The sequence below is a fragment of the Aptenodytes forsteri genome, unplaced genomic scaffold, assembly GCF_000699145.1.
Source record: "Aptenodytes forsteri isolate BGI_AS27 unplaced genomic scaffold, ASM69914v1 Scaffold289, whole genome shotgun sequence".
NCBI classification, from domain to species: Eukaryota; Metazoa; Chordata; class Aves; order Sphenisciformes; family Spheniscidae; genus Aptenodytes; species Aptenodytes forsteri.
The window spans coordinates 3,476,300-3,497,650 of NW_008795025.1; the positions used below are offsets into that span (position 1 = coordinate 3,476,300).

The 21,351-nt window shown below is 40.3% G+C and overlaps 1 protein-coding gene across 1 annotated transcript in view; it reads left to right on the top strand.

Annotated features, from left to right (window-relative positions):
- Window positions 1-1,684: 1,684 nt before the first annotated feature.
- The window catches only part of XPR1 (xenotropic and polytropic retrovirus receptor 1), a 105,348-nt gene continuing 85,681 nt past the window's right edge, over window positions 1,685-21,351 (top strand). The window contains exon 1 of the mRNA XM_009275882.1: window positions 1,685-1,732. Within this exon, the coding sequence (XP_009274157.1) occupies window positions 1,693-1,732 (40 nt within the window). The 5' untranslated portion in view covers window positions 1,685-1,692. The remainder of the gene's footprint in view (window positions 1,733-21,351) is intronic.

The window sequence follows — 21,351 nt, forward strand, 5'->3', positions numbered from 1 at the left end:
GGGGGAAGGCTTTTTGACTACTTAGTGTATGGAGGCAGATCATGCGCTGCTGGCCAGTGACTCATGGGGGGAAAAAGGACTGAAGCGGCCAGTGTTTGGGAGGAATTTAAAGAAAGCACTGAGTGTAGAGGAGAGCTGTGCTGCTGGAACGATGATCATTCAGCAATGGCTCCATTGGGAAAACATTTATGCAAGTGAACTTTGTTGAGACCTCTGTGGACTTGGGAATCAGACCTTTGAGAGATGTCTGAGCTGCCGGTGTAGCCTGCCACCTAGGATATCTTGTGATAAACAGACATGTCCTTTAGACCTTATATTTACTTAACAGGATCATAACCACCATGTTAGAACAGTGCTGAGTTTCCAGCTGCTGAGCTTGTGGTTTTTGCCTTGAGGGTATTAGGGAATTTGTTATTTAGGCTGTGATGTTTTGTCTGGGGGGGATGGGAAATGGACGGACACACAAGATGGTAAATGCAAAGGTGTAGGATTATAGAAGTACAGGATGTGTTGGGAAGCAGGCAGAAGAGACAGGAACTCGAAAGACCTGAATGACTTTTGTGTGTTAGACTTCTGTGAGTTCAAAAGTGAGGGAATAAAATCTAGTTTTTGCAGCAGCTGTGTGTGAAGCACACTCACATTCAGTATGTGCATTAAGATGCCCATCTTTATCAGGTGATGTGCGGTGTGTGTAAACAAATCACTCAGCAGTAGGAATGGGCCCTTCCTGGTGGCTTCTAGTTCCAAAATTGTGGTTCAACCTATTCCTTCAGCCATTGATCTGAATTCAGTTTATTTGATTCTTGCTTGCGCTTGTGATGTGAGAGCGAGCAAATCTTTAGTCTATGGCTGGAATAATACCAGCATCTTAATAACTGTCTTAAGAGGTCTTCTGAAAAGGAGCTGCAGGTGATGAGGTTTCTGATGTGGTGCCTCCCTCTGGCTCTGGTAATGGAAGGGGTTACTGCTGGGGTGCTTGGTATTTAGCTGTAAGACCACCTTGCCTCCTGGTCCTGCTCCCTGCACTGTTCATCTCTTGCACCAGCAGTCTGAGCGTGGGTGAGCGGCTTGGTCTGTGGTCTCTGGGAGGCAGCTCACGGTGCCTCTAGGCTGCGAAGACCTGGTAATAATTCTGGCTGGTGTTAATATTGTCCTTCAGTTTCTACCTCAAGAGAAGGCCATCACCCCTGGTTCCCTAATCTCCTTCGTCATGTTGTCTTCAGCTTTTAGAATGTACATGTATTTCTGTACTCCTATATAACAGTGATAAGAAATCCCTGAGGCTGCTTTTCCTCCATTTGCCTTGACAAACTCCTTTCTGTGTCATGCAACAGTTTTGTGGTTTGTTTGTTGTTCTTTTTAAATGTAAAACTTTTAACATTCTACCAACTGGGAAACATTTTTCCAAAGGAAGATGTTGAAAAATACAGTTGGAAGAATTTTTATAGATTAGTAAGGTAACAGGCTTTAGACAAAGCAGTCAGTAAAAGTGAACTTGTTTCTCTTGTTAACAGAAATACAGGTGATAGTGTTGACATCATGTTCCATAGCTTTCTGTGTCAGTCTGGAGGATAAAAGGGCTTTAATTGCTTTTGTTTTCAAACAGGCGTATCAAAACAATGTAACTTTTTTTTTTTTTAATACTAACTGTATTCCTTGTTCTCTCCCTCTCCCTTGCAGGCTTTGAAAGAGATGCTATATGCAGCTGTGGACCAGGCCCCTTCTATAGAAGGTAAGCAAATTGTAACTGAGAATCATGTTTTTCTTGGCATTGGGTGCTGGACACATAGTCCTGCTACTTTTCTGTCCTCAGTCCTCCTAAATTGGTAAACTTAATACACTGATGGGCAAATGCCTGGCCTTTCACAGCCTGCGTGCTATTTTTGATTGTTAGAACTCTTTGTCCTCTGTCATTAGGACAATAAATGTCTTTGTATAGTTTGGGACTTCAACAGCTGGATTTCTCTTGCTTATAAGGGCATTCACTGGTGGAAGTACTTTCTTCATCGCTTGAGAATAGATCTTTGTTTTCCTGTGACAGCTAGCCACTTCGGGAGATAATTGTGCTAGAGAGATACTTGTTCCTGGTTTGTTACTGGTAATTTGAACTGGAAGAGTCTCATCCTTTCGTTCCATGTCCTTCCTGAATGCTGTGCTGCCTCTTGTATGTGGAGATGAGTATATTTTCTTGTTTGCATGTGTTTATTGCCACTGAGTGTTCTAGATTATTTTAGTACAGCATTTGGTTTTAAGCTCACTGAATTCTGAATAGTTTGTTTAATTAAGTGATGATCTGTGCAAAATTTCTCAATAGAACCTTTTACTTTATCTTTCTTCTTTCTTTGGTTGTCTTTGAAGTTCTGAAAAGTTTTTGCCTTTATGTTGCTTCACTCCCTACTTTCTTGCCCTTCATGTGGATTTCAAACTGTTTTTTAACCTCCTTACCTTTATTATTTTCACTTTGGTTGCAGTACAATGTTAATTTCACTAACCTCTCTGAATGCAGCTCTGGGCTTCTTTCTTGCATATTTATAGAGCGGAAGAACAACTGCTGCTTCTAGTGTAGTCAGTTGGCTAACATGAATAATGCTAGTCACTATTAATGTTAGCTTATTAACTACTTTCTTTGTGTTGATTAGATTTGGGAAATGAGGTATGACATTGTTAAAACAATATGGAATATTAGTTTTTTGGATTTAACTCTACTTACCTGCTCTTTGATTAGAATTTTAAAACAAAACCTGCAATAGTTAATAGACTAAATGTGTGTGATGGGGCAATCTTCAGTTATACTCTTAAGAGGTGCAGTCTGAGCTGAAAACTTCATTGAAGCAATGCTCAGACAGGTATAATATTTAGGTGCAACCTGACACTTGGTTGCTCACTTGACTCAGCCTGCTAATTTTGTTAGATCAATCACCCTTTTCTTTAAAATGCAGGTCCTAGAACTAGATTTCTAAAGGTTATGGTCCTAGCATCATCTAAAATTTATGGGTTATCTTTGGAAAACTGAGGAAAACTTGCCAGCAGTACACTGGCAAAAGAGGAAAGTCTCGCTTTATTTTTTTTTTTTTGAGTGGCAAAATTGCTTAAAAACACCCGCAAACCTAGAGGACCTTTCTCCCCAACAGCATAAAACTAGTTTTCTAGCTAAGAGGAACTAAAGTGTTTTGTGTAGGCCAAATTAACTATCTTTATTAACTTCTATAGGCAACTTAGTAATGTTGTTCAAAGTCCAGCATTAGTTTTATGGAAGACCTGAGCATTTACAAGACTTTTTTTCTTCTTCTATCCATTAGTTTATTATTGACAATGGGAGCAAATGGTGTCTGTGCTAATAAAATTTTGTAGTCTAATGTTTGAATGTGACTTACTGGCTTTTGCTTGTGATACCTAGAATTTCAAGGTGCGCTTTGAGTTGCTAGCTGTAAAACTCCGAATTGTTGTAATTCAGAATTTTGATTTCTTTTTTTCAGTGGTTGCAGTATCTTGATTTCTGTAATGTGCTGTGATGTTTGTGTGTAAACTTATTTGGCAAAGGAAGAGAAGGTGAAGCATAAAATGGTACAATATTATATTTATGCTCTTCCAAATGTTAAAAGAATTTTAACTTGTGCTTCTGCCTCCTTTGATGCTTTCAAAACCTCAACCAAAGGAAAGTAATGACTTAACATTGTTCTACCTAGGAAAAGTGTCTTCTGTTCATTTTTTTTGGGATCAGGTCTCTTCCTCTGTACTGTAGAGAACAAAGTAATCCAAACTATTTTGAACCACTCATATTTAACTCTGTCTTGCCTGACCTACTTTTAAGTAGAGAGCAGCTATACTAATTCCTTCACATTTTGTTCATTAAGTGAATGTGAATATGTGCATGGTGGTTGGATTTTTTTAACGTTTGTTGTCAGTGTGTTCTCTCCCTCCCTTCTCTCTGTTCAGGGTCCGTTTTGCTTCTTAGTCTCTGGGTTCCTCTCTGAAAATTGTGTGTGGCTCAGGATGGGGCCAGGCTATTTGCGCTGGAGTGACTGAGCTGTCTGTACCGGCAGGTGTATTTGAGCCAGTGGATTCTTCTGCCGTTGCCCGTAGGAGTGCAGAGGTGACAGAGGGAAGGCAGGTGTCTTTCCATGAGCTGCAGCTTTAGGAAAGGCTTGTACTGGAAATGGATCAAGACCAGGCATTTCTCCGTCCCTGTTGCTTACTTCCTTCTCCTTTAAGACCTTGCTGCCTTTGTTTATAGAAACCTTAGGCCAGGGTTAGTGTGTGACTGCATACAAACTGTGCCCAAAACACTGCTCTAGTCCCTGTCAGAGGAGATAGAGCAAGTTCCTTGAACTTCGGGGGGGCGTGTAGCAGCTATTGTCAGGGGCTGGCTGTTGGCCTGTGTGTTTTCAGTTTAATATGGATTTTGTGATGGATACTTCTGTGTTATTTTGAGCTTAGCACAGAAACTACAGGAGTGTGCTTCTGAAACCCAGCTTCCCAGTATGAGCCTAATGTAATCTCATTTTAGACTGGTTAACTAAAATCTATTTTCTGATTGATCTAGTTGATCACAGACACACTGTAGAGGTGCACAGTTGGTTTTGATTTACCTTATACGTATTGTAAAGCTAATCTTCAGTTAATACATTGGACTAAAGAAAAGGGAGTTTTGTATGCCAAAGCTGAGGCTATTTCTAGTCCTTATTCTGCTTGGCTGGATGTGTAATTCAGGATTTGTGAATGAGTTTCTTAGATTTCTGCTGCAGGCTGCTTACCATATCAGTTGGTAAAATTTGTATACATACAGAAATGCTTTGTATTGCTTAGTAGCATGCTGGAAGCATTTTGGAAACTCTTAAAAAAAAAAAAAAAAAGTGCTGCCTAACCAAAGCATGTTGTAAGTAATAGGCAAGGCAGGTAATAGGTGAACCATCCATCATTAATAGCTTTTATTGGGTTTGTATTTAGGTAAACAAAGCTAACTTCAGAATGACTCTTAAGCTCTGCAACTGTGGTCCTAGTGCTATTTTAGTGGACAAAGTGTTGCTGGGAAGAGGATCTTGGATCTAAATTGTGCAGTTTTTACTCTACTGGTTATCTAGTTATATGGTGACCCTTCTCATTGTGCTACATTGAATCATACCTATGTCCATCTGCTTTTTCCCATTTTCAGGTAACAAACACAGACTGTTATGTTAAACAAAAAAACCTATAGATGTGAATAAGCAAAACCTGTCAAGGCAGAATGATAGGAGGACAATGTTTATAGCTGTCCCCTGACACTGTTGCAGGGTGCTTTGGATCCCTGTATTTCATGAGAGTTATACCAGACTGTATGCATGTCTCTTTTGGCAGCTGCTAGCTGTACACATGGATTTCTTTAATCTGTTCAAAGATAAAATTTTCTTCCCCTTGTCTGCCTACTTTGTAACAACGGTTTTCTTTATGCCAATGTTATTCCTCTAGATTCTTAATTTTTTTTTACAAGGCTTTCCCCTGATGAAACTGCACCATCCTTCCACCTGAACATCATCTGTACAAAATCAGTGTTTAGTCTGTTAATTCAATCTCATACGCATCACTGGAAAAAGTATCAAATGATGCTTGATTCCCAGGCATGACTTGCTTGAGTTTCTGGAAAATTCTTTGATGTGTGTTTGCTTTGTTAGCTGTTTGTTGCGTGATGCTTGCTGTCACTGGAGCAATCTGGATGAATTGGTGCTGCCATGATGTTCTCAGCTTTTGAGTCCTTGTGGCATGGCAGGAAGGCCTGCATGCAAGTGTGCCAGGTCATTGTGAGCAGGCAGCCTTTCTCTACCCTAAGCTACCTTTAGGAAGAAGCTGTGACAATTTAGAGGTGAAAGTCTAGTGTAGCGCTTGTTTTCTACGAGGCAGAATGTGCAGTATCGCAAAAGCATGAAATGCTGACCTCACCATGAGCATGCTGATTTATTTTTTTATATTCCTTGTTCCTACCACTGCTTCCTGTCCGATTTGTCACCTAAGTAAAACAGGTTACTGGACCACAGTTGCTTGGAGTCCTCCCGATTATTCTACTTGGTGAGCAGATGTGTCGGCATCTCCCCAAGCTCTTTACGATGCAGCTCTTCTCAGCTGCAGTGGAGATGAAAGTGTGGCTGTAAATTATTCATTCTGATTATCTGCTCGAATGGACAGGGTCCACTGTAAATATTATTTCCTAGAATATTTGTCTTTCAGATATTGAAATTTAACCTCCCTTTAGTACTTGCGTAAACAAACGTTGTTGTTGTAATATCAGATGGTACAAGAGTGTTCTGTTGTATCCTGTTATTATGGAGATTACTTATTCCGTTTAATCCCAATCCTGAATTCCAGTGGCACCTTTTGAATGAGAATCGCTGCTTGTTGAAGGGCTGTGTGGGGCTGGAATGGTGTAACAGCATAGGAGTGGGAAGTAGGGGTGCTTTGAGATAGAACTCAAACCCAAAATTAATAGATGATGTTAAAATAACATTTGATTGGTAGGGGCAAAGCTTTACTGGTAATGGAGATCCTCTGCTAGTACTTGTAATCTGTATGTTCACCTATTTACTTGTGCTAGATTAGAAAAGCAAGAGGTCCAAGTTTGGGACGTTTGGAGAGTGCTAGCACTGGCAGCGGGTCCCGTGTGGTTACACCCTTGTTTCTGCTTTCATTTGTAATGCAGTTACCATGTTAACTGACAGCTACAAATCTTTAGTTTAGATTTATTTCTGTTACTAAATAAATAAAATAGTATTCTTTAGGGTGATAAGTAATATTAGTGAATAAGCAGGGTGTGGGAAATCACATTCTTTTTTTCCAAAGGAAGCTATGAGGCTGACAATTTTTTGTTATATGCAGACATGCTTTGTAGGGTTGATCAAAGGCTTATGGTTTATATACAGATGTCTTCTTTTTATTTCAAAATAAACATTTATTTCCAATTGCATAAGCTTACCTTGGTAGTGGGTTGGGGTTTTGTTTACATGGGAATGCTTAGGCTTAAAGGAGTCTTCAACAGAACTGCTTCATGTCAACTACCATGAAGCAGCGACAAGCAGATGAATGCTTTCTTTATTTCACTATGTTGTTGCACACCCATAAAGGACATGGGGATCGGTGTCCTTCTGAAGGACGCATGCGACTGAAGGTTGGGGTCCTACACCCTAGATGCTGGCCCTTGATTCTGTGCAGATTGTAATTCAGTCTGGAGGCCTCCGTATTTATAAGTAGTGTGTAAACTAAAAAAAAAAAAAAAAAAAAAAAAATTCCCATGGCAGTCCTCTTCTCAGTTGGAGACCTGATGCCTGGTATTGGACTAGCTATAGAAAAATAGGTTATTGGGCTTGTTGAAAATGTTAGCTTCCAGAGCATGCAAACGGTGGACAGGAGGAGAAGCTGGCTGCGTACCAGCATTTAGAGAAGGGGGTGATGTCTGGTTTCTCTTACCCTAGGTCAATAAAATTTGAAAGGTAAACAGTGCATATGGTTGGAGCAGGGTGCAGAGTAGTGTGAGAGAACAGCTGGATGATCACTAAATATTTGGAGCACAGATGTCTAGATGAAAATGTAGTGTACCGCCTTCTCACGTAAAAGTCATTTTGCTGTCAAAAGCAGTACAGTGTTTACAGCAAGTCAGCATTGAGACTGACCGCGGTGCTTGCTTTGTACCAACGCATGCCACTTTGTTGATTCAGAGTAATGCAGACCCACCTACGCTGTTGATATAGTGACTTCCTCAGAGCTACAGAGGACCAAGTGATTGAATTCTGCTTAACCATTAATTAGTGTAACGTGGGTGTGGAATAAAGGTCAGGTAAGGTACAGAGCTGGAATGATTGAGAGCAACTTGTTGATAGTGCAGTCAACTGGCCAATATAAGTTTTGGTTCTATTATGTCGCATAGGCCACAAGTTCTCAAGTTGTGGCACTGGAGTATGTTCAGAGCTCTCTTGGCAGCAGGGAGCAGCCCTTGCTGCTGCCCCTGGGGCCTGGTGTGCTCAGGGTCCTGGCCTGCATGCAGGTGCTGGTTCTTGTGGGCTGCAAGTTCGTTTGTATTTTTGCACCTGGCTGTGAACCCTTTCAGCTGTTAGAAACCACTTGCTCCAGAAAGTCCATGGGCGAGTACCCCTGGTCCTCTCTGGGCTGGTGTGGGACCATGCAGGGTAACAAAGAAGGTTGTGGTGGAAAGTAGTTTAGCACACTGATTGTGTAGATTACTGATTCTTTCTGAAGGAAGCTTGTGATTGCAGTTGGTGGAAACACTGGACTTCCTCACACTTTCCATTTGCTCCATTCCCAGCTCCTGGGCTGATATGCTGCTTCATCTGTGCGCACAAACCGGGAAGCTCATGTTGTTGCTGAGCAAGCCTTTTTTTCCTTTTCCTCTGTCTTCTGATGCATTCTGGGTAACTTCCTCGGCAGCTCAAAGAGCTTTGAGGCATTCACGCTGGGTGAAGAACTTGAGTTCTAAGTGTACCAAAGCATATAGGTTCAAGGCAGGACAGTTAATTGCTTTGTAATTTTGTTCTGTACCCTTTTTTTTCTTTACTTAAGCATCCTTTGGTATTGAATACTAAGAACAATTAAACCTGGGATAATCAAAGAGCTGTATGTAGCTCAGGAGGCAATAGTGAAAGCTGGACCTGGTAGTCAAGGCTGGCCTATATGAAAGGGCTGCACCTAGAGGCAGGTTTCTTTTGCAAGTCTGCAAACTGCTTATCAGTTCAGCTGCAGAAGGGCTGTAGACGATTCCTTAATGATGTATGTAGGGTAACAGCAACATCAGAAATGCTCAACGGTGCCTTTTTTCGTCTTTTTTCCTTCCTGCATTTGCTTTCCAGTAACTTAAAAATGCCAATCTGTTACCTTTTTAGTGGTTACAGGAATTAACAGTGCTTGTAATTTAACTGGTATGTGCCAGGTTTCATGTTAGTGGTCAAAACTTGAGGGTTGGAAAGTAGAAAAAGATTCGCAAAGCTGGACGATTGACAGACAGCCAGGCCTTCAATGAAGCACTCCTGAGACAACAGCGAAACATCAAACGGCATTTTGGCTGGAGACGTGAAGAAGCACTGCACATGTATATACAAGAGGCCAGTATATATTGCTTTGTTTCAAAAAAAGACTGCACTAGACATCTTATCAGCAAGATTTAATGTGCGTGTAGGAGGAAGCCTCTGGGTTTCTAGTCATTCCTTTGGAGCTGTATTTGAAATAGGTGATTTGAATTATTAGACAATTAAGATTTTGGATGAGACTATAGCTACTTGGTGAATAATGCAATAGGAATTAAATTTGATTGGTTTCTCTATCTCTTTAAAAATGCATGCTGTGGGCAAGGGAATGAGCAGAATATCCCTGGAAGGAAATCTCATTCTTCTACATCGTAGCTATTTGTAAGATGCCTTAGAAAAATGGCCAACCCGCCAATACCCCATGGAGTCCTGACGTCTGTGTGATGCGGTGGAGGAGCAAAGGCTGTCCCTGGGCACCCTCCTGCTGGAGTGGTCCTTTCAGTTGTGTTACCTTAATCTGCTGTAAGGCCGCACCATGCAGTGGCTATCACTATAATCGTCGCTGAATGTGAGAAGGTCTGTCTGTTTGATTAAGTAATTTTAAAATTCGCAAGGATGTGGTGAAAAGTCAACCCACTCCTGGTCATGTTTCTTCTTCCGGAGTCCTGAAGTAAAAATGAAGGCTAGTTGCGTATTTCACCTGTTTTTTTGAGGGTGTTTTTTTTACGGTGTATCTGTAGCCTTGCAGCTTGACCCCTTTTTAGTAAAAGTAGATAATGAATTAATTTTAAAATGTAATTGTGCTTTTTGTAAATACATAATCTCTAGTTACAGCAGAAAACTGCAAAATTACAGCATCTTAATTTTACAAAGCCACAGTTCAAAAAAAATTGAGTTTAAAAATATGTATTTTATTCCATTTATTATATGGCCATTTAGTTAATATATTTTAGATTGTTTTATGCTACTTTTGTTGAGTGTGGTAACCCTTTTCCCCTGAATTATTACAGCCTAAATATAAAAGTCCGATCCTATGGTTCTGTTCCCCTGTGAACTGAGAAGGGATGTAGCTTCAAGAAAACTGCAGAGAGGTATAAAGGATATTTTACTAACGCGTAGTATGTCAGAGTACCTAAAGCTCCTTGGTTGTAAGGCAGCAGCACTGTGAATCAGTTGTGTATGTTCAGCTAAAAAATCACAGAGAAAACTGCATGAAAATACACAAATCTACTTTTTAGTAGTTACTGCTCTGTCTAGAAAGGTGACTGGCATTGCAGCGGGCACAGAGTGCCACTGGGATGGTGCAAAGCCCGCGGGCGAACACACCCCAGCCTGCCTGTTTGCGGGCACTGGCTCTTGCGTTGTGCACTCAGCAGCTCAACTTCCCCTCTGCAGAGGGGGAAGCCTTGTTTATCTCCTAGGAGACGGAAAACCAATTTCTACTTCCTGATGAGAAGCTGACAGGCTATTTGACTTAACAAGAGAGGCAGGCAGTGTGATTGGGAAGAGGGAAATTGCATGCCATAACATACCAATATAAATGCAATTTATTTTGCATGTGCTATATAGCTCCAGGCACACATTTTGAGGTGCGTGAGAATTTTTTGCATGCTGAAATGTGGGCTCTAAATAGCAAAAAGAGGCAAATTTGGCATCCAGACTGTGTTTATAATCTTGGTTTTATTTTTACTGTAATTCCTTAGCACGCTTTTATAAATGCTTCTAATATATTTGTGGGGCAAAGTGCAGAGAAGCTGAAAAGATCAGCACGAGTGAGCTGTTAACTCGGGATCGATCTTGTCCCACAGTTGCAGGCTTGTTCTGACATGTGGCCAAGGCTGCTATTCTGGTACCGCCTTTGCTGGTGTCCTGTCCCTGCGCAGCTCTCCAGGACAGCTCTGCTGAGCTCCTCGCTTCTGCTGAGACGGAGCAGTTCGGTACCAACTAACCTGCCTAGTTGTCAGTCCCATAATGTGTCAGCTATAGGGAAAAACGGGCATCATTGGTCTAAACCCCCATTCTTTGTTCTCATTGTTTCCTATTCCAGCTGATTGATCATTTATATGAGTTCATTGTGAATATCTTTGTATTTTTAATGCTGTGTATCAGGGCATCGGCAGCATTTACAGCGTGGTTGCTAACCTGTGAACCCAGGTATGCTTTTTAAAGGCAGCTCCCTTATGAGCACAGCTGTAGGAGTGAGTCACAGGCAATGTAGTAAAATGGGGTAATCATGAGCAGGATTGGCTGATGTACCTATAAAGTAAATTCTATAAATAGGTTAATGGAATTTGGCTTGTACTTCAGTGTTTTGGTATGACTTTGTCTTCCCTAATCAGAAGTAGCAATTAGAAAGCAAGGAAATAATCTGAGAGCCTGATATGGCATTCCATGTTACTTCATAATCTTTCACATAGGCCAAATGGTCCTCGAGCTCTGTGGCAATCCAAGGCAAAGGTTCAGTTTCTCCCCTGCCCAGCCACAGGAGAACATGCTTCTCTGTTAGAAGCCTGGGTCAAGGCTTGGTTCTGCTTGGACCTTGGTAAACACAGGTGCAGAAAAACATTTCTTTGAAGTTTTTTGTCTTTTTGAAGCCTTTAAGAGGTTACAATTCACTGAATTGCCTAGAGATAAGAAAGCTTCCCAGAGAGGGTAAAGGAAAAACAAAAGTCAGAATGCCTTTTGCGTGATCAAACTGGATTAACATCAGTGCTCACAAGTGATAATTGTGTATATAGAAGCTGCATTTGTGGGTTTCAGATGCTGTAGGTGATGCTCTTAACACACAATGTTCATTTATGGTGTAGTTTTAATTAGTAGGACGTCGATAAGACTTGTTTATTAAAATTTCATGTTTCACAGGGTAAGTCGGTAAAATATGGATTGTGAATTAAATTTTGAGCAGTTGGAGGCAGAAGGGTTAGAGACAGGATGCTGAGCTTGTAGGGTTTGCCACACCTGATCAGCCCCATCTGCTGTAATGATCCTGGCTGTAAGGTGACTGCTGTTTCTGGTGAGCACTTCAGATCCTGCAAAAATACCCCGTATCAGGTGTGAGTTTTAGCAATACATCAAGCAGTGGGGAGCCTGCCACAGCTTTAATACTGTTCTTTTCAGCAGATGTCTTCTTCGCGGTGAAGCCTTGGAAAGTGAAGGACCAAGAAGGATAGTGAAGGGAAAAGGTGAACAGGTTCATCTGTGTGCAGCCAACCTGCCAGGAGCTGGGTCAGGGCTCGGCCCCCGGCTCTTGGAGGGGCTGCAGTACATAGTGGAGCTTGCCAGGCTGCTTTTGGTTCCTGGCTCATGTTTCTGTGTATATGTGGACACTGTTCTTCCCCAGCTGGTGTCTTTGGCTCTGGTGTTAGCTGCACCCATGTCGTCTTGCAGTGGAAGATTAGTTTGCTGCTGTCGGTGTTAAATAGGACTTTGAGCTCGAGTTTCAAAGGCTCCGAAGGTACTGACAAAAGAGCTTTCAAATCTGCCCCTCCAGTTTTAGAAATCCAAATGCAGCTCAGCTAGAATTGATCTGTACCAATTTCCCTTTCAGTTTCTTCTGCTTTCAGCCAGCTCCTACAGATTCAATTCTGGCTTTTGTTCTCAGCTGATTGAGCTGGGTTGATGTGGCCGCATGCTAATGCAGCGTTCTAGATGGAGCAGATGTGCACCCGCTAGCTTTCCGGTTGAGGAGGAATTCAGCGTTGGAAGGTGCGTGATCTGGGCTTGGACTTGCCTAAGCACAAATCCGAGTAATGAATTAGTCATCAGACGTGGAATTCATTTCCCTGGGGACATGGAGAGGGAGGCTGGTACAGCCCAGCTGTCAGTCAGGAATTGCTGATGCAGGAACTCTCGCCAGCTGAGAAGGTTCCCCCACCCATGCTAATATAGTAAGGCTAGGTTGCCAAATCCTTTAGTTTGGTATTTCAGTAGTAGCAGGAATGCTTTATAGCATGTGCTTAAACACTTTGGTCTCTTTACCTAACTTACATAAAACTGTTAACTGCCTATTTTGAAACCAAAGGCAGCAGGCCTTAATTGTGGCAACTCTGCAGTCTCCTACACACGAGGCAATTTTACTGAATCCGATTTATGTGGTAAGCAGGGTATGCCGGAGGGGTTTGCCATCCTCCATCCATTTCAGGAGTGATTTCATGGTTATTGAGGTATATGGGTGATAATGGGGTGAGTTTGGGAAGAGATGTTTCTGCTCCATCACCTTCTTTTCCTTGGCCGCAATTCTCCTTTTGTTTTTTTTCCCCCTCTCTTGTTAGGGTTCAACTGTAGCATGTGGCTCGTGGTGGCTGGTCTTATGTACGATAATTATTTTCTAAGATGTTTGGAAGCTTTACCTATCGAGTATGGAAGAGAAATTATGACATTGTGTGCTCTTTTGTACATAACTAGATCGATGTCTGTTTGAGATTTTCACTTACTGTTTTACTCTTCAGAGTGGGTAAAAAAAGGCTAGTGTCGGTATTCTCTTCCTGCCTTATGAATTTCCCCAGCATAACTTCCACCTATGCTGATCCTTTGGAGAGCTGCCGTTATGCCTCCTAGCCAGTGCGTCAATTTTTCTGTTACTTTTGCTGGACAAACACCATATGCAATAGCAGATAAATGAGTGATTCTCTGCTATAGTGAGGGAAAGTGGCACAAGAACCTCAAGATTACGGTTGATACTGTGGGCTTTTGAATGTGGTTGGTTTTTTTTTTTTTTTTTAAATACTGAATAACGACGCCAAAGCCTTCCAAATACTAGCTTCCAGTTTGCCTTAGCTTTCTGGTACCTGAAGGGCTTGATTTTTATTAACTCCTATACTGAATTGTGCTGGAAGTGCAAAATTAAAATAACGCAGGGAGATTTATTCTAAATATTGTAAGAAGCTGGGATTTACGTGAAACTGCACTTTATACTTGCACTCTTTTTTCAGAATTTTTTGCAGTTACTTCAGCAAAATCATGTTGGAGTTTGAAAAAGGTCTTTTTTGTCAAAGCGTAGTCTGGAGAATGGAAGTGTTCAGCTTCTGGTGCTGTATTATCCCTTTATACCAATTATAGGAGATCCCACTTGAAATATTCTAATTTAAAAAAAAAAAATAGAAGGGAAGAAGCTTAGACATAGTGTTAAATACCACAACTTCCTTGAGTTCTCTTGCAAATACCCATCAGACCTTGCAGTCTTCACGTGGTTCTGCTGTTGTGAGATTTTTAAACGGAGGAAGTAAACCCCAAACCTCTCAGAGTATTAACCAATGTCAGTACAGGTTTTCATCTTTTAGGAGTAGCTTGTAACTGTAACCCAAAGAGATGGTATTATTTCAATTATTTTTTTTTCAGATGACAATATTTGGCTGTAATGGAATGGAGAACACTGCCACTTGAGTTCTCTTCCCATTCTTATGTTTACTTTTTCTAGCCCTTTGGCTAGGCTAAGCCAATATGTCTTGGACTGCTTGAGAACTGGCATTTTGTTATTCTCTGTTTTTCAATTTTAAATTTATTTACAGAAATTAGCAAAAATGAGGAAGTGCTTGAAGTACTATGCTTATTGCTTGAGTGTTGTGTTGTGCATGGTCAGAGTTGGCAACTTCTCTATTTAAAGTGTTTGAGTCTTAGTTGTGGGTTCAGATTTGGTTTGGGTCATCGTTTGGTCATGCTGTTCTGTTTTTAATCTTTCAAGACTTACACTGGTAAGAGTTTTTAACACTAAGTTAGACTTCAGTTCTGCTACTGTGTCAGAAGTGAGTGCAGCTGCTTTGCACTTCCAGCTTCTGGATTACACAGCATTAATTCCTTCTGTTTTGCATAGCGTTGCACTGGTCTTTGTTGGAAAGTTAATTTATCTAGATCTTCAGTTTTACATGTTGGAGCGTGACAGGAGGGTATTTGAACTGAAAACAAAGGCTCAAATGGCTATTTGAAACCTAAACAAAGCAGGGAGCATGCTGTCTGAGAGCAACTTGACCGGTTTTTATCCGGTGCCTCTCTTGTACACCATGCTTGGTGGAATTATTTGTTGATGGAGAGTTCAAAGTTCTGTTGCAAAGACTGTGGCTGTTTCTGAGAAAAGGTGGAAGAGAGGAGGCAGTGTCCTCTCCCTAGTTACGTAGCTCTGTGGTACACCGCATCTGCCCACTGACCTTAAATTAGTCTTCTGTGCTTTCCTTCAGTGTGTGGGAGAAAAATTATCTGTTCGGATCCTAATAAAAAGTGGCCTATTTAATAAGCGTTCTGTACATATATTTATTTACAAATATTCTTGATCTTTAATTAAGGAATCCAGCTCTGTTACTTGCTGCTTGGTGCTCACTTCCAGGCTGGGAAGTCTGCAAGAAGATCACCGACTGCAGAATTTGACTGCTCCATGCATCTGTCTGTTTAAAACAAGCAGTTTTGCAGCTGATCAAAGCGGGAGGATTATGCTGCTGCCGTGGAACTAAACTGGTGAGGGGGGATAAATGGCAGCTCTGAAGCAGGCCTACTTGAACTGACGGGCTCTTTGCTGTCGACAGGATAATGTGAATATTTTTTTTTTAACAGAGGTGTTGTTCATTCTGTTGGAATACTTACTCTCGCATTTCAAAGCTCAAACAACTGGGTTACTTTTAACAGAAAGCTGTATTGCATATAGCTCTATATGCAGTGCAAAGTTTATCTTCACCTAGCTGTAAGGAATATAGGGCATCCTCTGTGGATGTGGGTTTTCAGAACACTTTTCTTATAAAGAAAAGAGGGATTTTGTTTTGCACACATGTATTAATAGTCTGAATGTAAAACCTGCATGGAGACTGTTATGTCTGTCTTATTAAGCAGTATATTTATCCCAGAAGTGGAGAAGTATATGAAATTAGCAATATGTTATGGATTACAGTTGCCTCTTGTGCTATAGGTAGGCAGTCAGGTTGTGTCTTTTGTCCCCATATGTTTCTGGTTTTATAATTTACCAGATATTCTCACCTAAATGGTATTTATTTAGGTAGCTATATTCAAAGGCGGTCTTTTTGCTTTCTCTCTAATACTGCTTTTTATTCAACCACGGTGCACCTATATGTAGAGTAAGTATTTGTTATCAGCCAATATAATTTTCTTAAGGTAAAAAGAAATAGCTTTTAGAGCAAATAATTTTTTTTCACGTTCTGCACTTAAGCATTTTCATTTGTCATTTGTTTACAATTAACTTATGGATGCAAGTTTAAATTTATTTGCAAAAACCTAATTTTCCTAGGTTGAATTGAAACTCATGCAAGTCTTGAAGTTTCTGTGACTTGTTAATAATAAAATAAGTAAATGAATAGCACAAACTTTGATCTAGTGTTTTAAGAATTCAATCTGCTGAAATGCTGGCTGTCCCTGTCCAGAAAGAGCCAGCTGAAGAACTAAACCAGCTGCTATTAGCTGTGGGCTCTTCTTTGTGGACAGTGAGGTTCTCGTCTCTTCTTTTTCACTGTTATTTTATTTCAAGTTAGGAAACCAGTAAAAAGTTGAAGACTTTCCTGTTAAATCAAGAAATACGTCAACGTGTCAACTACAATCTGTATTCAGTTACTGCTCCTGTCAAATTGGTTACATTCATAAAGTACAAGTAGCATGTGTGACATTGGATCATTTTTAAAGGCAGATTTTGTTTAATAGTGTTCTCTTGTCATTTCATTTTTATTCAAGCTTTCTCCTTGCTGCATAGTGAGGAATTTTGACTGAAACAGGAGTTGGTGTCTGATTCTTTGGCAACCTGATTTTGAGTCTGGCTGTGTCTTCTTTTATAGACTACAATATTTCTTTTATATTTTTGGGGTAGCTAATTTAGTGTCTGGTAACTGAAGACGCTTGTATATTCCGTAAAACTTTAGTGCAAGAGTTTGAACTTGGATTATATGCAACTGCCGGGGAGCCGAGGAAGAAGAGGAAGAAGCAGAAAACCGTGGTTTCGTTTCTGGGCAAGGAGTGAGTTCCTGCAGAAGGCATGGTGCTTGGCAAGGGGAAAAACCAAGATTGATGGTGTTGAGCTGTTTCACTCGTGTTCATTAAATCTTGTAAAACTGTTGGAACCATGCCTCTTCCTCTTATAGAGGAAAATAAGAGAACGTGAGTAAGCTCAGAGCCTTTACTGCTCCTCCGGTACACTGTTTATATATGACATTGTTTTCCTTAGAATTGTTAAAATGGGTCTGCCGGATTACCTTAAAGGTATCTTGACTTGCTTATCTCCTAAGCACAAGTCTCATATCTGGAATAAGGTCTGTCCTGCCTTGCCTCTGAGGTTAAGTTAGCTAGTTTGGTGGATGGGCTGCTTCTTGTATCTCTTTTTACAGAATTTTATTGAAGTGTTGTTGGAAGTCTGGATATGGCTCTGTAGTACTGAAAAATGTAGGCTTTGACGTGTGCCTAATTAGGCGGTCGTCATTCTTAGCCCATTGCCTGTAAGTGGAAGCTATCGAAAGGGTGCACGTATGCTGGTGTATATTCTCTTAGAAACCACGAACCAAGACTGTAGAAAATGGATTGTGATTTTTGTCGTGATTGAGAAGCATGAAGAGATTTGCTGGTGGGTTCTGAGTGACTTGGAGGTTGTTCTCTTCTTAAATTTTTTCTGCTTCGTGATCATCTTCTGTGGCACTTGATCAGTTAAGCCACCAGTGTTCTCTGTTTTCCATGAGCTGCTCTCTCACAAGCTTTCCTCTTTGTTTTTTTTTCCCCCTGAAATTATCCTTTCAGTGTAGCAATTGGACTAATTTTGTTTTGTGAGCATCTTATGCTCGTCATCAGAATGACTGTTCCAGTTGTGAAGAGCATCTCTTAAATTATAGCCAGATTGCACCTCATTCCCCGATCCACTGCTGTAGCTGGTTTTGGTGTCAAAATTTACTTATGAACTTCATTTTAAGCTTCCCTAGCGGTTGGTGTTGGCAGACAGCAAGGACATGGTAGTCTGCTTATTAGAGATAGCAAGAGGGGAGTTTTGTCCTCCTGCCACTTCGTGCTCTGTATTGCCTGTTGGCAGCGGTGCGAGGCCTCTAGGTTTTGCATCTCCTGCTCTGCCGTGGGTCCAATGGAATTTCAGACATTTCACTGCATATTAGGATCTTAATTTTTTATATTTAAGCTGTTTAAGGTTCTATTTTACGTATTTAAAGCATTTCCTTTTGGGAGAGAGGTGTTGTTAGTTTGATTTGGACTCGGTGGTTAGCTTTAATCAGCAGCGTGGCATTAAGAACTTTATCTGAGTACAAGCTTGAGTATGGGAAAAAAAAATCTTTCTGGCTTCTCTCTGTTCTTGCTGTTTGTGTATGAAAGTGTGTTGGAGCTTTCCCTGGTGATACTGGTACTTCATCTGAGTATCTTGGAAGTGATTTCTTATAATAAGTAAATTTATCCTGTGGAAGAAACTTTAATCATCTAGACTTTTTTTTTTCATTACTTCCCCATACCCAGTTGGAAATTCATGAAATCTGGTAGAGGTTCCAAGACGCCCTTAAGGACTTGCAATGTTAAAATGATTCATTAACTGTTCTAATTATGTGACTTCTAGGGCATGCCTGTGTGCTTCAGGGCAAATAGGTATAATGACAAATACATGATACCTGGCCTAAATGAAGCTTCTCCTTACATGCATCTGGGCAGCTGGTGTGACTGTTAAGAATTTTAGCCCCCCAAAAATGCAAAATATAATGATTGATCAGATGATAATATATGGCCACTATACATGGGTGTCTTTATTTATTTGGCAGCTACTTATTTGAAGGGCTGAAAAGCTTGCCACAGGACCTTCTCCCAAGGGTTAATGGAGGATTTGGTTTGTTGATGTTCTGAGTGCTCCTTACTCTTGTTAAAATCGATAATCGATTTTTTTTTTTTTTTTTTTTTTTTACAGCTACAAAGGCAAAAATCTTTTCTCTGTGAAGCAAACAGAAGTAAACAGATCTATATTTTGATGTGGTTGATGTGGGCTGATACGAGCTGCTTTTGAAATTCAAACTGCAGGCAACTTCTGACATCTGTATTGCAGGTAGCTTCTCTGAGGTGGACTTGTAGATAAGGCTGTTGTGTAGGCCTCTTGCAATGTTTAATGTCAGAAAGCTGAGCTAAGATGTGTTATTTTTATTAACTTGAGTAAATTGAAGCGGTGATAAAAGGAGGTGATAATTTGTAAAAGTGTATTTTAAAGAGCAGTAGACCTGAGTCTTTCCATTTTAACTTCAGTTTCTGTTCAGGAGGGGTAAAATGTCATTAGCTGAAACCAAGAATAACAAAAGTTTAATTTCCTCACAGTAGAAGAGAAGCTCTTAATCTAATGAAAGCCATAATGTCAGGAGCAGAGAAACCAGCTGCTTGGGAGAAGTTGTATTTGATGGTTTGTCTTGTTGGTAATCATGCCAGAGTAGGCTGCTCATTGCTATTGCCAAACAGTGGTGGAGTAAACTTCTGTTAGGCTTGGGTGGTAAATGGCTTTCAGCTGTGCTTTGTCACTGAGTGCTGAAAGAAAGGCATGCTGGCAATTTAGAGTTTGTTTAGATTTGCTAAAATTGAGTTTTAGTGTATGTTAATTTGTTGTAGTATCAAGCATGTCTTTTGAAAATACTTGTTGGAAGGTTTCCTTTTAAGTCTGAGTGAGGAGGGAGAAGTTAAGTTGTTGATACATCTGTAAACTGAAAATAAACCTAAAATTGAACCTAAAAGTAACTGTTACTCTGTCTGGAAGTGATCATTTGGAGTCTTGAATGGTACCTACAGGGAGTAAAAGAACTGGTCCCATTGGAATTAGTATGAAATTAGAGCTTTACATGCAAATAAGATCTGAGGACTAAACACTGCACCACTACCACCCCATGCTAGTGGGTTATTTTTTTTTGTTGCTTTTTGTCCTCTTGTCACCCTGGAATAGAGAAGTCCCCGGTGACATTTTTCACAAATGCAGAGTGCTCTTAGGAAAAATGCTGCTGTTGGAGGCTGTAGGATTCTGGAGTGAGCCATGTGTTGTTGCGGTTTAGTAACCACAGGATACTTGAACAATAGAGAGAGGTATGTGGAAGACAACACACGTTCTCCAGTTGTAGGCCAGAACGGTTTTTCTTGCATTTCCTTTAGAGAAACAATCAGGCTCATTAAGATGATTAATTAATGCAGTTTACTGCCATTAATCTTTCTGAACACCAATATATGTAGCATGCAGTAAAATCCCTTAACATGCTGTGACCCTGTGCTAATTGTTAAACTCTGCTCTTCTTTGAGCAGCTTAGTACTGAGGTAGATGCACACAGATTACAATGGGGTAAGAATGGCTCCCTCATAAATTAAAATATTTAATTTGATAAAACAGATAATAATGCTAGCGCGCTCGCTCTTTGGTTGTTGAATGACTTAAGTGGAGTAGAGTGTCGTTAATGGCATTAAATGTTATTAAATAGGAGTGAGGAAGACATGATATGGGAAGGGAGAAAATTGGTGCATCATGTACAACCTTGGCCCTGTGTCAGGTTGATCCATAAGAGAACTCATTTAAAACTTGTTTATTTAAACTATTTATCATACAGTTCACTGGCTTCAGAAAATGAAGATGAGGGAAAAATGAGCACAGTCAAGGTTTCAGATAAACCACGGGTTTCATGTGACTGTGATTTGAGTGACCCAGTACAATGGAAATAAGTGCCCAACTAGACTTGCTAACTTAAGGCAGTCTTTCAAAACCTAGTCAAAATGCTAGTGAGAGCTACATACAAAGAAATTTTACAGAACCTTTTTTTTTTTTAAACTGTTTTACAGTGGTAGTGTGAATACCTACTTGAAGTAAAAATATGATGTGCCTAAAAAGATAGACAGTACCTGAACTTCAGGAAGAATAAGATGGAAGGTTAAGATGACTGCATTGACTAAAACATTGATGGAAGGCAATGCTCATCTCCAGAATGATGGATAAAATCCCATGCAGCTATGTTTTAGAGAAGTATGTGATTATTTTCATACTCCTAGTTGTATCAAAAGTGATTATTTACATCTTGTAAATTGATGTTTCTTGTTTAAATCTGCAGGGTATTCTTGATGCTGTTCTTCAGTTGATTGTAGAAACTAATTGGGGGAGAAAGATTTATGGCTACAATTTACTCATAATCTCAATATGTTTTCATTTGAGTCAATCTAGAGAAAGAGGTTGGCATCCTCTTGTAAGAAATCTATGTGAGCTCATAATTCAGGCCAAAAACCCAAACTAACCAACCAACCAACCAAAAAAAACCCCAAACCACCAAACCCAAAACCTCACTGTTTTAACATGTCTGTTTTAGACAAAAGGATATGAATTGTAGATTAACTTTTCAAAATCCTTTACTAAGGGAAGATTTCTGTTTTTAAGCAGATGCTA